This window comes from Diabrotica undecimpunctata, chromosome 7 (assembly GCF_040954645.1).
Source record: "Diabrotica undecimpunctata isolate CICGRU chromosome 7, icDiaUnde3, whole genome shotgun sequence".
Lineage (NCBI taxonomy): Eukaryota > Metazoa > Arthropoda > Insecta > Coleoptera > Chrysomelidae > Diabrotica > Diabrotica undecimpunctata.
The window spans coordinates 70,883,052-70,896,765 of record NC_092809.1 but is presented as its reverse complement, the minus strand read 5'-3'; the positions used below and the strand labels follow the sequence as shown (position 1 = coordinate 70,896,765).

General features: G+C 34.2%; 1 protein-coding gene across 2 annotated transcripts in view; it reads right to left on the bottom strand.

Moving 5' to 3' along the window:
• Positions 1-874: 874 nt before the first annotated feature.
• Positions 875-13,714, bottom strand: part of Su(z)12 (Polycomb protein Su(z)12) — a 33,496-nt gene continuing 20,656 nt past the window's right edge. The window contains exons 3-4 of one of the 2 annotated variants that reach the window (XM_072537509.1): positions 8,231-10,101; positions 875-1,084 (exon numbers count right to left, since the gene is read on the bottom strand). In XM_072537509.1, coding sequence (XP_072393610.1) covers positions 8,236-10,101 — 1,866 coding nt within the window. In that variant the 3' untranslated portion in view covers positions 875-1,084; positions 8,231-8,235. Of the gene's footprint in view, positions 1,085-8,101; positions 10,102-13,714 lie in introns of those variants that run through there. The other variant, XM_072537508.1, reaches the window with a different exon arrangement.

Sequence of the window (13,714 nt, the reverse complement as noted above, 5' to 3'; positions counted from 1 at the left end):
GCGAAGCTTCACCTGAATTTTACTATAGACATTTTCAGTCGCCCTGAACATATTTGGAATATGTTTGGTTAGGAAAAAGCTAATATTCTGGTGTGTTATTGCAAATCAAAATTGGTTAATTTGAAACCAAACGACACTTAAGAGATTCGAATTCATTACAGATGTTTGACCTATTGGCGTGTCTATGGAGTCAATTCATCGAATTACGATTTTCACACGCTGGTCACAATTTTTAGATACTTATAATAACGATCGAATATCTGCGAAATATATACATGAATGAAACAATCAATGAAAACATCTCGTAATCGCGCTCTCTAATGTAAACTGTCAGAATTTTAATAAGCAAACAACAGATATTTCAGGTAATTTCCTATCATTTTGCGTTAAATTTAAGTAACATTTTTAATAAAATAAAAAACTAATTCATAAATTATTACGAAATATTATAATTGGGCAATTAAAAATGGTCTTTTAATTAAGAATTTAAGCTGTAACACTGTATTGTTACGCATTTCAATCGTCTTTATTCTACTCAAATTTTGATTTAGGTAGGTACTAATAAATAATGCCATAACATATTTCCTATCCTTCTTAGATCCTTTGACATCAGATATATTATACTAATTATTTAATATAATTAAGTCGATACATTCGCAAACATTCCATAGCAGTGCAAAATTATTAAATTCTATAATGAAATCGCAAACGAGGTTTCATATTGATGATGACCTTCAAGTAATAACCTGAGATACGCTACGTATAATAACGAATTTCTATTAATATATATATATATATATATATATATATATATATATATATACATATATATATATATATATATATATATATATATATATATATATATATATATATATATATATATATATATATATATGAATTGTTCGAGAATTCATTGCTTGAAGAATGGACCCTTCACGACTAAAAACTATACAGACACACAAAGAATCTGCTATACAGAGACAAAATTGTTTTTTTTTGTGCTTTATAAAGGAGGTTATTGCTTCTCTCTTCTTTTCTCATCTATTTATCAGCCTAAACATGTATTCTAAGAAGTATGTTCCTGTAAATATTAGACACTTTGAACAATCTAATCATGAACCGAAGATATCTGTATATAGGTAATTACTTAATTCATTAAAAAAATGCGTTCCAATTCCTATATTCGCGGCTTAAGGCTGTTTTAGCAGTCCAAGCATACTGCGATTTGAAATGGGCGTATCACTTACTTTTCTACACTGCTTACGCGAGACCATCTTTACTCAGTGCCGCCGGCCGACGGGTAGTTTAATGAAAACAAATACATTATTCTCCATTCAAATTAGTTTTAACACGAACTAACTGACCGTACGTTCATGAGATTTGACGTCACGAAGGCGATAACGATGAAACTAAGCGCCAATGATGAGTAACACGTTTCACTATTATATTTCAGTATTTTTTAGCAATTTTCTTTAAAGTTGGAACACGCTTTTCTCGATTATTACTGGACACAGAAAGGTGAAACAAAAATCAACGATTACAGAAAAAAAAACTCTTTCGAGTGATGGGCGTAAAAAGTTTGGTTATAATAGAACGTTAAACAGTATATTCCAATTTTTCAACAGAAGTTTCAAAAAAATAAAAAAAGTAAAACCATCAGTTTAAAGGCAACATAATTTCAAATAACGTGTCCAAATTTCGAGACATTTTGTCGGTAAATAACAGAGAAAACACTGTCCCTAGGTTTTGGTGCACTGATAAAACAGCCTTAAGATTTCTTTATTCGCGGATCGAATCGGTACATCGGTTAATATATATACCTAAATAAAAAGCATTCGGTATCCTTTGTCAACGCATAACCTTATTACAACTACGCCTAGATTGTGCTTTCAAAAGCTATCGGCATTGTTTGTTTGGTTCGTCGCGACCGGTGTTTTTTAGAATGTAAATAAACATATTGTTTAGGAAAAATAAACTTATTACTTAAAACATAAAGTATTACATTCTGTCACAATTGGACATTCCGTCCTTTGGTAAGAGTCGCACTGCGTGTTTTATTTTTACTTTTCAATTCGTTACAAAAAATGAGATCGAGTAACACATCTTCCTAATGTATAATGTCGACTGAAAAAAATGAAAAACGAGTTTCGATACGAAAAAAATCAGTGTTACCGCTTAAAACGAAAATAGAAATGCTTGATCGTTTACGCCTTGGAGAATCGTTTGCATCCATATCACGTTCATTAAATGCCAACGAATCAACTGTCTTCTTCTTGATGTGCCTATCCGTTACGAATGTTGGCGATCATCATGGCAATCTTTATCTTATCTGCAGCAGCGCGGAAAAGCTGCACATACGTTATATTGAACCAGATTCTGAGGTTCTTTAACCAAGATGTTCTTCTTCTTCCTGGACCTCGTTTTCCAAATATTTTTCCTTGCAGTTTTCTGCACATATCTTCGTTCAAGGTCCACGATTCAACGCCATAAAAAAGGACAGAGAAGACGTAGCATAATCGTAGACGAATCAACTGTACCATCGATAAAAGAAATCCGAAGATAAAATAAGGTCGTCCGTAGTTTCAACTTCACTGTCTGCGAAAATTGTTCGTCATCCAGCAATAGAAAAATGGAAGTGACGTTGTCATTAAGGATCCAAGACTGAAACTAAAAAAGGGTGCCTCTGAGTGGTCCAATGGTCCGGGAGAAGGCAAAGAGTCTTTACGCACATTTTAAAGAACCTGGTGGTAGTGGGGAATGTACAGATGGAGGATTTCAAGCATCGGAAGATTGGTTCAATAAATTTAAGGTGCGACAATTGCATATTATTAAAATCGTTGGAGAAGCTGCATCTGCAGACACTGCTGCAGCAAAATGATATCCGGAAAAAATTGCGAACCTGGTATACAAGTATTTCATGTGGACGAAACTGTACTGTTTTGAAAGAGAATGCCAAATAAAACAAAAGCGTAAAGTCTGCCCCTGGGTTTAAGGCAGCAAAGGATATCATTACCCTCCTGCATTGTTCTAATGTATCTGGACATTGTGTTATTAAACCATTGATGCTTTATAGATCTTTACATCCTCCCTCGTACGTTAAAAAATCAAAACAAGGATAACCTGCCAGTGTTTTGGCGTGCTAATAAGAAACGTGGGTTACAAGTGCTATTTTTTGTAACTAATTCCGAAATTGTTTTGTTTCTGAAGTTGAAACTTATTTTAAATCACATATTTTAGACTTTAAAGCAGGTTCTAGTTTTGGATAATGCACCAGGTCATCCTCGTGAACTAAGCTATACAACCAAATATAAAATTGACACTTTTACCTTCCAATACGACGGCTTTGCTTCAACCTGTGGGTCAAGGAATAATCCAGGCCTTTAAGCTCTATTACATTAGACGAACTTTCAAAATGATAATGAAAATATGGAATGTGATCCTGATTTTAATGTTATGGAATGCTGGAAGAAATTTGACATCGCAAAATGCATCGTAAACATAAAAGAATCATTGCAAGAACTGAAGCCATACACATTGAAATCATGCTGGAAAAAACTGTGACCTGTTCTGACTGCGGAAAATGGGGAAGAATATGTGCAAGGTCAAACTTAAACTGAATCCATTGACGAAATTGCGAGTGGAATAGGAGTGGAGATTAAGTTGCTTGAATCCCAAGATTTGACTGAAACCGACTTGGAGGAAATGTTAAATTCACAACTTACTGAAGAATAGGGTTAAACAAGCACTGGAAACGTGATATTTAATTAGAAAAATCTTAGTGAAGGTTTAGTAATGGCAAATGAGCTTTGTGATTTCTTTATGAAAATGGATACATCTATGGCAGGAGCATCTAAAGCAGGAGAAAATTACACCATTGCCTCAACCTGTTATTAAATCCCATATGAATTACCATTCCATATTCACGGTATCTGTATCCGCGGCATATCTACTGAACATATACCCCGCGAATAAAGAGCTTCTACTGTAAGTACTTTCCTACTTTAAGCTTATCATTTATCATTTGGGTCTTTCTAAAAAATGAAAATCTATCAGCGAAGGCGAAACTTCATACTAAGATACTAAAGTAGACATATATCTCTACACTACGGATCACTTTCTCTAGTACTAAATACGAAAAGAATTGTGTCTTGTGAAACGGAATAGAGTCTTTCAATTGTTTCTACACGGAAAATGGCAGAAGAGGATATCCAGTAAGACAAACACTAAAGAGCCTTTTCAACGCGAGAATTATTGAACTGTAAGCAACTTAGTAACAGTCAATCAACTGTGACTTGTCATGATGATCGCCAACATCCTGAACAGAGAAATACAATAAAATGAAACATCTAAACTTTCTCCAACTCAAATAAGCAAAATCAAAATACGTTTTCATTGGTAAAGCCATGATTGACAGTCGAGTGAAACCGCAGTTTTTGGCTCGTCGGTATTACTCTTACAAAATTTCATGAACCCGACTCACTCATTGGTGACGTCAATCTACGAACAAAACTAGGAAATCCGACATTACTGAAATCATTGTATCTGTCTGCAGTGCGTTCTCATAGCAAAACAAAGTCAAAATAATTTTGTGTACTTACGTAATTTGTAATACTTTATATTGAATTCAGTAATTTTTTTTTCGGGCATATGTATTCCTAAGGTTCATGAAGTTTTAAAACATCCCTAAAGCTCGTCAGTGTATTATTGCAATACCGCGGTTTTAAATACCGACGAGCCTGGTTCGTTAAGTCTGTTATATTTTTTACTTGGCTCGTTAAGTCTGTCATATTTTTTACTTGGCTCGTCATATAAAACCGTGTTTTTAATGCACTGTAAATAGCTTCGCATCTCTCTAATATTCCTTTCCAAAGTTTGCCTAGATATTAGACTACAATACTGTAAACTTCTTTGAGTTTTACCTTCGGCGAAGTATCTGATTGTAGTTAATCATGGGGAAGTTTTGTAGTATAGGTGTCACTTAAGACAACAATTCATTGTATGATTTTTCAGACATTATCAGATAATTTCTGTAATCAAATGAATCTACAACAACCACTACCATTAATTGGGGGCGGCAGTTTTTTCAATCTTTAAGCTGTGTCAGAAATAGATTTACGGATGAACACCTCAGTTCACTATTAAGAAAAATTACGTCTTAATTTGAATGAATAATTATAAGGAACGACTATCACAACACTCACAGCTTCATTCATTAGTTTCGCATTAGTTTTCCTTCCTTCTAGCTTTTGGCTCGCTGCATATAAGTTGCTACTCTACCTGTCCGTGAGAAAGACAATTGTGTTTCAGATTTGTAGGTTCCGGTACTTATCGCAACTAAGATTGGAACCTTGCTATTCTGGCAATTCTAGTACTCATCGTATGTCTACAAAAAATTGAAGATAAGGAAACAAGGCTCGAATATTGCTATTATGGCCATTCTATCCAGGTGAAATAGTTATAAAATTGTCTTACTCACTCACTGAGAAGAACAATGATTGTACTTCAGTTTTTGGTATTAATCAACGTCTGTCTACGAATGAAACAACAACTGACGCTTGAATTTTGTTATTCTTCCAATTCATCACGGGTGTGATAACGTTTAGACCAACTATTCCGCCAAAACGAATCACAATGTGGGGTATAATGGCGTTCATAAAGACGACATGCCACCTAATCGGTAAGAGGAGAAGTGGCTTTAACCCTCTAGGACCAAAGGGACAGTTGTACGATGATTTTTAAGAACTAAAACCGGATGTAGGGTTTGAGACAGAGCAAAACATACGCTAACTGCAAAAGGATACAGCATTAAGTGGAATAAAATCGCTTTCCGTTTGTTTTCAGATTAACAGAATTTCCTTTACGAAGTAGATTTAGCTTTAAACTAGTAAATCTAACGTTATAATAGACATTGATATTGTTAAGGGGTGTTTTATAGTTGAATTAATGCAAGATATTAGCGTTTCCTTGTTTAAAATTTTAAACAATTTTAAGATTTATAGAGACTGTCTTTAATTACTGAGGGGATAATTACGTGATGAAAATCTTATATTATTTAAACTACAAAAGTACTGATATATACGTAAAATAAAGTAATATCGTAACAATGTTATATCTGATATACATTTAGTTTTGATATTCTAACCAATTTACACTTAGTTTATTCTGAAGTAAAAGTTATGTAAAAGGCTTACCTAGAAGCATTTCTACAAAAATATTTACATGATATTGGATGACTTTTATCTTCTTACAAAAATATTTCATTTTTCGTAATATGTCATTTAATGAGCCTTATTTAAATCGAACCGTATCATACACGTGATCAACTTATAGAATTCCGAGTTAATTTTGTATACATTTCTTGCAAAGGAAAATTAAATATCTTCCTCCTCATCGCCTTTAAACAAACTTACGATTGGATGATAAGAAGACATCTTTACCAAGCTATAAGAGCACTTGGAATTAACGAGCAATTATTCAGCACTTGGAGAAACGATGATTAGATTAGTCAGAATAGATCAGAAATACCGACAATATAATAAGTGTAGAAGATAGTATTTAACCCTATTACACTGTATTATATAAATTGATCACATCGTATGTAGCTGTAATGAATAAAGTAGATAAAGACATGGCTAAGTTTCGTTCCAAACACTCTACGTGATGCGATGATATAAATAAATCGTAGATGTTTGATTTTTCTACTTTGGCAGTAATATATAGGCAGTAAATGTCAGTAGTAAACATAGAAATGGAAAACCATTTTTAGATACTCTGTATTCGAATACTATACAACACATCTTCCAAAAATTGAGCACTCAGGAAGTTAAGTTTAAGTGTTCTAATATCCATTTGTTATTTACTTAGAAACTACTGTTTTTACTACAAAATTTTGAAACATTCTTCGTATACGTCGAACGGATGTTAACTGGACAAAATAAGACAAAACCTAATCCACGTAACATAAATTTTTTATACATTTATGAAATAAAATAAATGAAAACTTTTCCTAAATAATTTATTAAATCTGGATGGAAACACGATGGAAGCAGTGGAAATACGACGTGGAGTGAGGCAAGGATGTATTCTATCGCCTCTACTTTTTAATATCTACTCCGAATTTATTTTCAAAGAAACCTTAGTTGAAGATACAGTCATTTAAAATCAACGAAATTAATGTCAACAATCTCAGATATGCAGACGACACAGTACTTATTGCCTCCAATGAAGAAGACCTGCAACGACTTATAAACAGGGTAACCGAAGCATGTGATGAATATGAGCTAAAGCTTAATACTTATAAGAAAAAACTTATGGTTGCCAGCAAAACGGAGTTACAACCAACGAACATCAGAGCGTATGGAATAGAGTTAGAAAGAGTTTACAATATTACCTATTTGGGCGCAAACGTTAACGACCACTGGGATATAAATAAAGAAATAAGAATACGCATTAAAAAAGGCAGAGCCGCGTTCTATAAATTAAAGAAAATTCTAATTAATAGAGATATTATGTTAAACCTTAAAATCAGATCAATACGCTGCTACATATTCTCCACATTGCTGTATGATATGGATAGCTTGACCCTTACAGAGACATTAATGAAAAAATATGAGGCCTTTGAGATGTGGATTTATCGACGGGTATTGCGGATAAGTTGGGTTGATCGAATAATAAATGACATAGTTTTACATCGAATGAAAAAGAGCACAGAGAGGTATAACCTTCTACACCTAATAATACAGAGTAAGATCGCCGGAAGGAGAGGCCCAGGCCCAAGAACATCCCGGCTCCGAAATCTCCGAGAATGGTATCAAGAGACCACCGATAATTTATTTAGAACCGCCGTAAACAAAGTTATTATTGCCAATATGATCGCCAACGTTCGATAATCGGACAGGGTACCGAAAGAAGGAAGAACGGCAATTCTCCTGCGCGGTAAACAATCCTGCGATTGTCCAGTGACAGTTTCGTGTAATCAATCGTGTGTAATTCTTTTCGAATTACCGTTATTCTGGGCCGTACGAAAATTGCGTGTTGCAACAAACTTAATAATATCAACTTACCAATATTGTAAAATAATAGCGGAACATTTCATCAGTAGTAGCAAAAACAGTAAAATTTACAGAAAATAAACAAATATAAATTTCTAGATGAATAAAATGTGCATATTTTTGGTAGATGTAAAAGACTTTATATATTGTCTGTCAAACTAACTATATAAACTTACTCTTATTAACTAGATTTTTGGTCACCTTTATTTACAGTCAAATTTAGTCTCTTTCGTGATGTCTCTCCACAAACTGATTTTCTTCTTGTGATAGTATCACATTGGGGAGTAGGTGCGCCTTTTCTTCTTTGAACGCCTACATTGCCAGCCTTTCTTCCGGCAGTTGGAGTTTTCAAAGAGCTACATTTTTCAACAACATTTCCAGTTCTTGACCAATTATCCAATTGGGCTTCTCTGGATTGCTTGAGAATATTACGTATTGGACCAGTATCACCTACAAGTTCTTGTAGTTTTTGAAGAGTAGTGTACATACAAACCGCACTTACGAGTCCAAAATCAAAGAGGCTTGTCATATGTACTACGAAATTTCGATACAAATTTTTTAAAAGCAGTTCTTTACCTTTATGTTGAACAAACATTTGGCAAGCTAACGGGATTTGACAGTCACCTACAAATCCATATTTCATTACATGTAAGTTCCACATCTTCATCAGTTCTTTTTCTCCTTCATTCACATCTGTGAATTCATCAATCATCATTCTGGTCTTATTTTGTAACCATTCAGGATCATTTTCTCCTTCTGAATCGACATCCATTTCTTTAGGGTAAATAGGTAGGCAGGTGGTTGTATGGTGGTACAATCTGTTATGTCCTGTAATGAAAGGCCGTTGTCCATCAAATTCACAATCATCCAATTCTAAAAATTCAGAGAGACTTGGTTTTAACCTTTTTGGATGACATACTAAGATATGTGTTACTGAAGCACGACGGACTGGCCCATTTCTCGAGAAAGCACAAACTGTTGGTTGTGATATTAAGTCATGTGGAGAGCCAGTATAGGAACCATCATACATTTCGTTTATAGCTACATCGATTCTAGCTCCTACAGGTATTGGAACGTAAGTGAATGTAAATCTTGAATGGCAAAGTTTTAAATGTTTAAGTAGAGTATACAATTGGTTGCAGTTTAAACTGCACCAAGGACAATGTAAGTCTTCACAGGCTTCAGTCTGCTGACGGGAATTATTGTTATAAACAAATTGGTATACAATTTGTAACTTTTCCTCAGTACTGCCATTTACAGCAAGAGGTATGTTTTCCTTATTATCAATCAGGGGATAAGCCTGTGGTCTATCTACATATTTATCATATGCTTTAGGAGACCAGTTAAGTTTAAATTTAAGCACTGCACCATTCATAAAAGCTTCCAGATTGTCACATGCTTCTGATAGATCTTGTAGATTTTCCCAACTGGAATGTTTCTTCATAGAATTTTTAGAATTTGGAGACACATCATGTACAACAATGTCATAATCTCCATCGCTTAAGTAACACCTATTATGCTTATCATAAATAGTAAGTTCTGCACCATACAGTTTGGAATTATCTGTGATTCCATTAGATTTTCTTTTCTTTGAAGCCGGTTCATCCTCCACCTCTTTATCTGGCACTACCTTAACTCTAAACAACAAAATAAATGACTTTACCAAAGGTCCACTGGATGGATTAAATGATTCGGTAGGGATACTGATTGTTGGTGAAGTTAGAGGTAGATGTTGATCATCTGGATTAATGGGCACATCAGCTGTTCCCAAGACCACCTGCATACTAGGGGAAGAACTATCTTTACGTTTCTTGTGACTAATCTTTAATAGCACTGTTTCGACTTGAGCTAACTGAGCCTCATAATCCAAAGATTTATTGTTAAAACCTAGAAATGTTAGGTTTATGTAACCAGGCTGAATTGTCATAGAGTCTTTTTTAGCGATCACCTTGTCCAATAAAGTATCTACTTTAAAACCCCGTCTTCCTTTGTGAGTTCTTGACATCCTATCTTTCATATAGGTTAAAGTTCTGTTGAGGAAAATGGGCTGAAAATATAAAAAAAAAATAAATTCAATATTTTAATAAGCTATTCCTATAAGGTATAAGCAAACTAGTATAAGTTACAAATGGATCAAATCAACAAAAATAAGTTTGAATTACTCACAATCTTTTATATATATATATATATATATATATATATATATATATATATATATATATATATATATATATATATATATATACAGGGTGTCCTGGAAAATAGTGCGTTCCTTAAAGGTATGGGCTGAGTGTAGCATTTAAAACAAAAAAGTCTTATAACATTTTTTTATAAAGTCAACCGTTTTCAAAAAAAATATATATATATTAAATTTAATCCATTTGATTAGTGTCCACAGAAAAGCAAATGCATCCGGCAACGTTGCGCTCCAAAAGGTATGGGCAGATTGCGATAGTTTAATTTATTTTGATACAGAAACAGTACATTATTTGTAAACAGTTGTAATTACCCGTAGCTCAAGAATAAATAGTATTGTCATGTTTTCGATTGGCGAGTATCACGATATGTTAATTACGTACGGTGAAGCCCACTGTGACAGTAATAGGGCTGTTAGACTTTATGTTGAACGCTAACCCGAACGACGACATCCTAATGCCCGAAGTTTTGTGAACGTGTCCCAAAGGTTATTAGATACGGGTTGTGTGATACCTAAAAAAACTAGCGGTAGAACACGAAGTAACCGTAGACTAAATGCAGAAGATGTGATTTTGGATATAGTCAGTAATAATCCAAGAGTAAGTACTCGATCTGTGGCTAGAATGGTTGGCATTTCAAAAAACATTGTTCACAAGACATTTACGGAACAACTGTTACATCCTTACCATTACCAACGAGTGCAAGATTTACACCAAGGCGATTTACCTCGAAGATTAAGATTTTGTAGATGGTTTCAAAACAAAATCGCCAGAGAACCCGAATTTCCGTGAAAATTGTTGTGTGTAGATGAAGCTTGTTTTACGAGAAATGTGTGTTTAATTTTCACAATTTTCACGTGTGGAGTGATGAAAACCCGTATGCTATACGTAGGACAAATTTTCAAAAACAATTTAGTATAAATTTATGGGCTGGGATTATTGGTAATCGTCTGATTGGACCGTACGAACTTCCCAGAAGATTGAATGGAGAATCCTATTTAAATTTTTTGCAGCATGTTCTACCGATACTTCTTGAAGACGTTCCGTTACAAATACGCTCTGAAATGTGGTTTCTTCATGACGGGGCTCCAGCACATTTTACGAGACATATTAAAGATTTCCTCGACATCACTTTTCCTCGTCGTTGGATCGGTAGAAATGGACACGTTCTGTGGCCACCCAGAACACCAGAATGCAATGTTATGGACTTTTATTTTTGGGGACATCTAAAATCATTAGTATACGACAACCAGGATGAAATTAAAACAGAAGCTCAATTGCGACAACGAATTTTTGATGCTGCTGAAATAATCAGACATAATTTACATACTTATAATATTAAGAATAATTGGATTCGTCGAATAAACGCGTGTATCTATGCAAGTGGTGGCCATTTCGAACATTTATTGTAATAATAATTTTCCATGTAAGTAAAAACTAGAGGTGTGCTTATTAGTTCTTTTAGACGAACTAGTTCAAGAGAACTATTTCACAAAAATGAACTAGTTCAGTGAACTAGTTCGCGAAAGAACTATTTGTAGGACCGAAATCGAAATCCAACGCTAACATAACTGGTTGAGAGATGTCTCGTCTCAATCATCACACAAGCTCCTTTGGTTTTCAGTCAGTCTTTCACTACCGTACAAGTAGTTCGGGTTCGGAACGATTTCTTTCGATTCTATGTTTAGGTTTAAATGTTTTAAATTATTTTATGATTAGTTAGTTTTTCTTTATAATAATTTATTTTCTTAATCAATCCCAAAAAATGAGTAACAGACGAAATAGAAGTTTTTTATGGGATCATTTCGAGAAAAACGATACAAATAAAAAATCTGCAAAGTGTAATTACTGTTCATGTGATATTAGTATTTCAAGTGGTTCACTGGGAAATTTATCAAGACATTTAAAAATGAAACACCCTGCTATCAATCTCAAATATCTCAATGTTGAAAGATACATAGAAAAAGGACCCGAAAAATCAGAAAATACATTTCAAGAACCTCAACCTTCAACGTCAAAATCAGTTTCGCTAGTAGGACAAGTAGGGGAAGATGAAGAGAAAGCAGTTGTAATTCTTAAGAAAAAGCCTGCTCCTACTCCCCTTGTTTCTATCAGGGACTATGTAATTCGACCCGTTCCCAGTCAAAAAGCAAAAAATTTGGATTTACAGTTAGTTAGGATGATTGTCAAAGAGTACCAGCCTATCTCTATAGTGGAGGATATCGAATTTAAAAAGTTTGTCAAAATGCTAAATCCTGGATATTCTTTGCCCACAAGGAAAACCATAGCAGAAAGTCTTATACCAAATCTATATCTTTCAGAACTAGAAAAGTTAAAAAACCGTTTAAAAAGTGCCAGTGCTGTGAATTTAACAACAGACTTATGGACCTCTGTTAATAACGAGAGTTTTATTGCTGTTACCGTTCATTTTTTCAGTGAGGATTTTCAATTGTCTTCGGGTTTATTAGATTGTGTAAATTACGGTGAACGACATACTGCTGAAAATTTATCGAAATTTTTATTGGATGTAGTGAAAGAATTTGGTTTAGAAAATAAAATTACTGCTTGTACAACCGACAATGCGGCTAACATTGTAGCAGCAGTGCGGCGTTGCCAGTGGAGCCATTTATCGTGTTTTGCACATACCCTGAATTTAGCTGTTCAAGAAGGTATAAAGGAAATTGAGGAGACAATAAAAAAAGTCAAATCAGTAGTCGAGTTTTTTAAAAGAAGCTCACAGGGCCTTACCAAGCTAAAGCAAACCCAAGAGCAGATGAATTTGCCAGCGTTAAAATTAAAACAAGATGTTACTCGGTGGAATTCCACATATGAAATGCTGTCACGTTTTTTGGAAATCAAAGAAGCCATAATTTCTACATTAGCCATTTTAGGAAATGATTTGGATGCGTCTTTAGCAACTCATGACTGGAGAATTATTCAGTATGCTGGTCGAATATTGAAATTGTTTCTAGATGTCACTAATGAAATTTGTGCGGAAAAGACCGTTACATTAGCAAAAATCATTCCTTTGGTTAAAATTATAAGGAAAAAGATTTATTTGTCCCGTGATAGTTTAGTTGAAGAAAATGCACCTGAGCAAGTCAATAAAATGGTGCAAAAATTAATCGAGCAAATTGAAAAAAGATTTCAAATTTATGAAGCCAATGATTTAGCATGTCAAGCTACCATTTTAGATCCTCGATACAAAAAGTATGGATTTTTCGATGAAAATAAATTTAAAATAGCCTATGAACAATTAACAAGTGAAGTCGGTGCCATTAAGCTTACCTCAGATAATAGTCAAGAAGAAATGCCACTCCTTCAGGATGAACCCAAAAGCAAGAAAATTAAGACAGACCTTTGGGACGACTTTGATCGGGAAGTAAAAAGCGTAAGTGCTTCTGATAATCTGCTTGCAGCCGGAATAATTGAACTGGACAAATATATGAATGAACCGCTATTAGC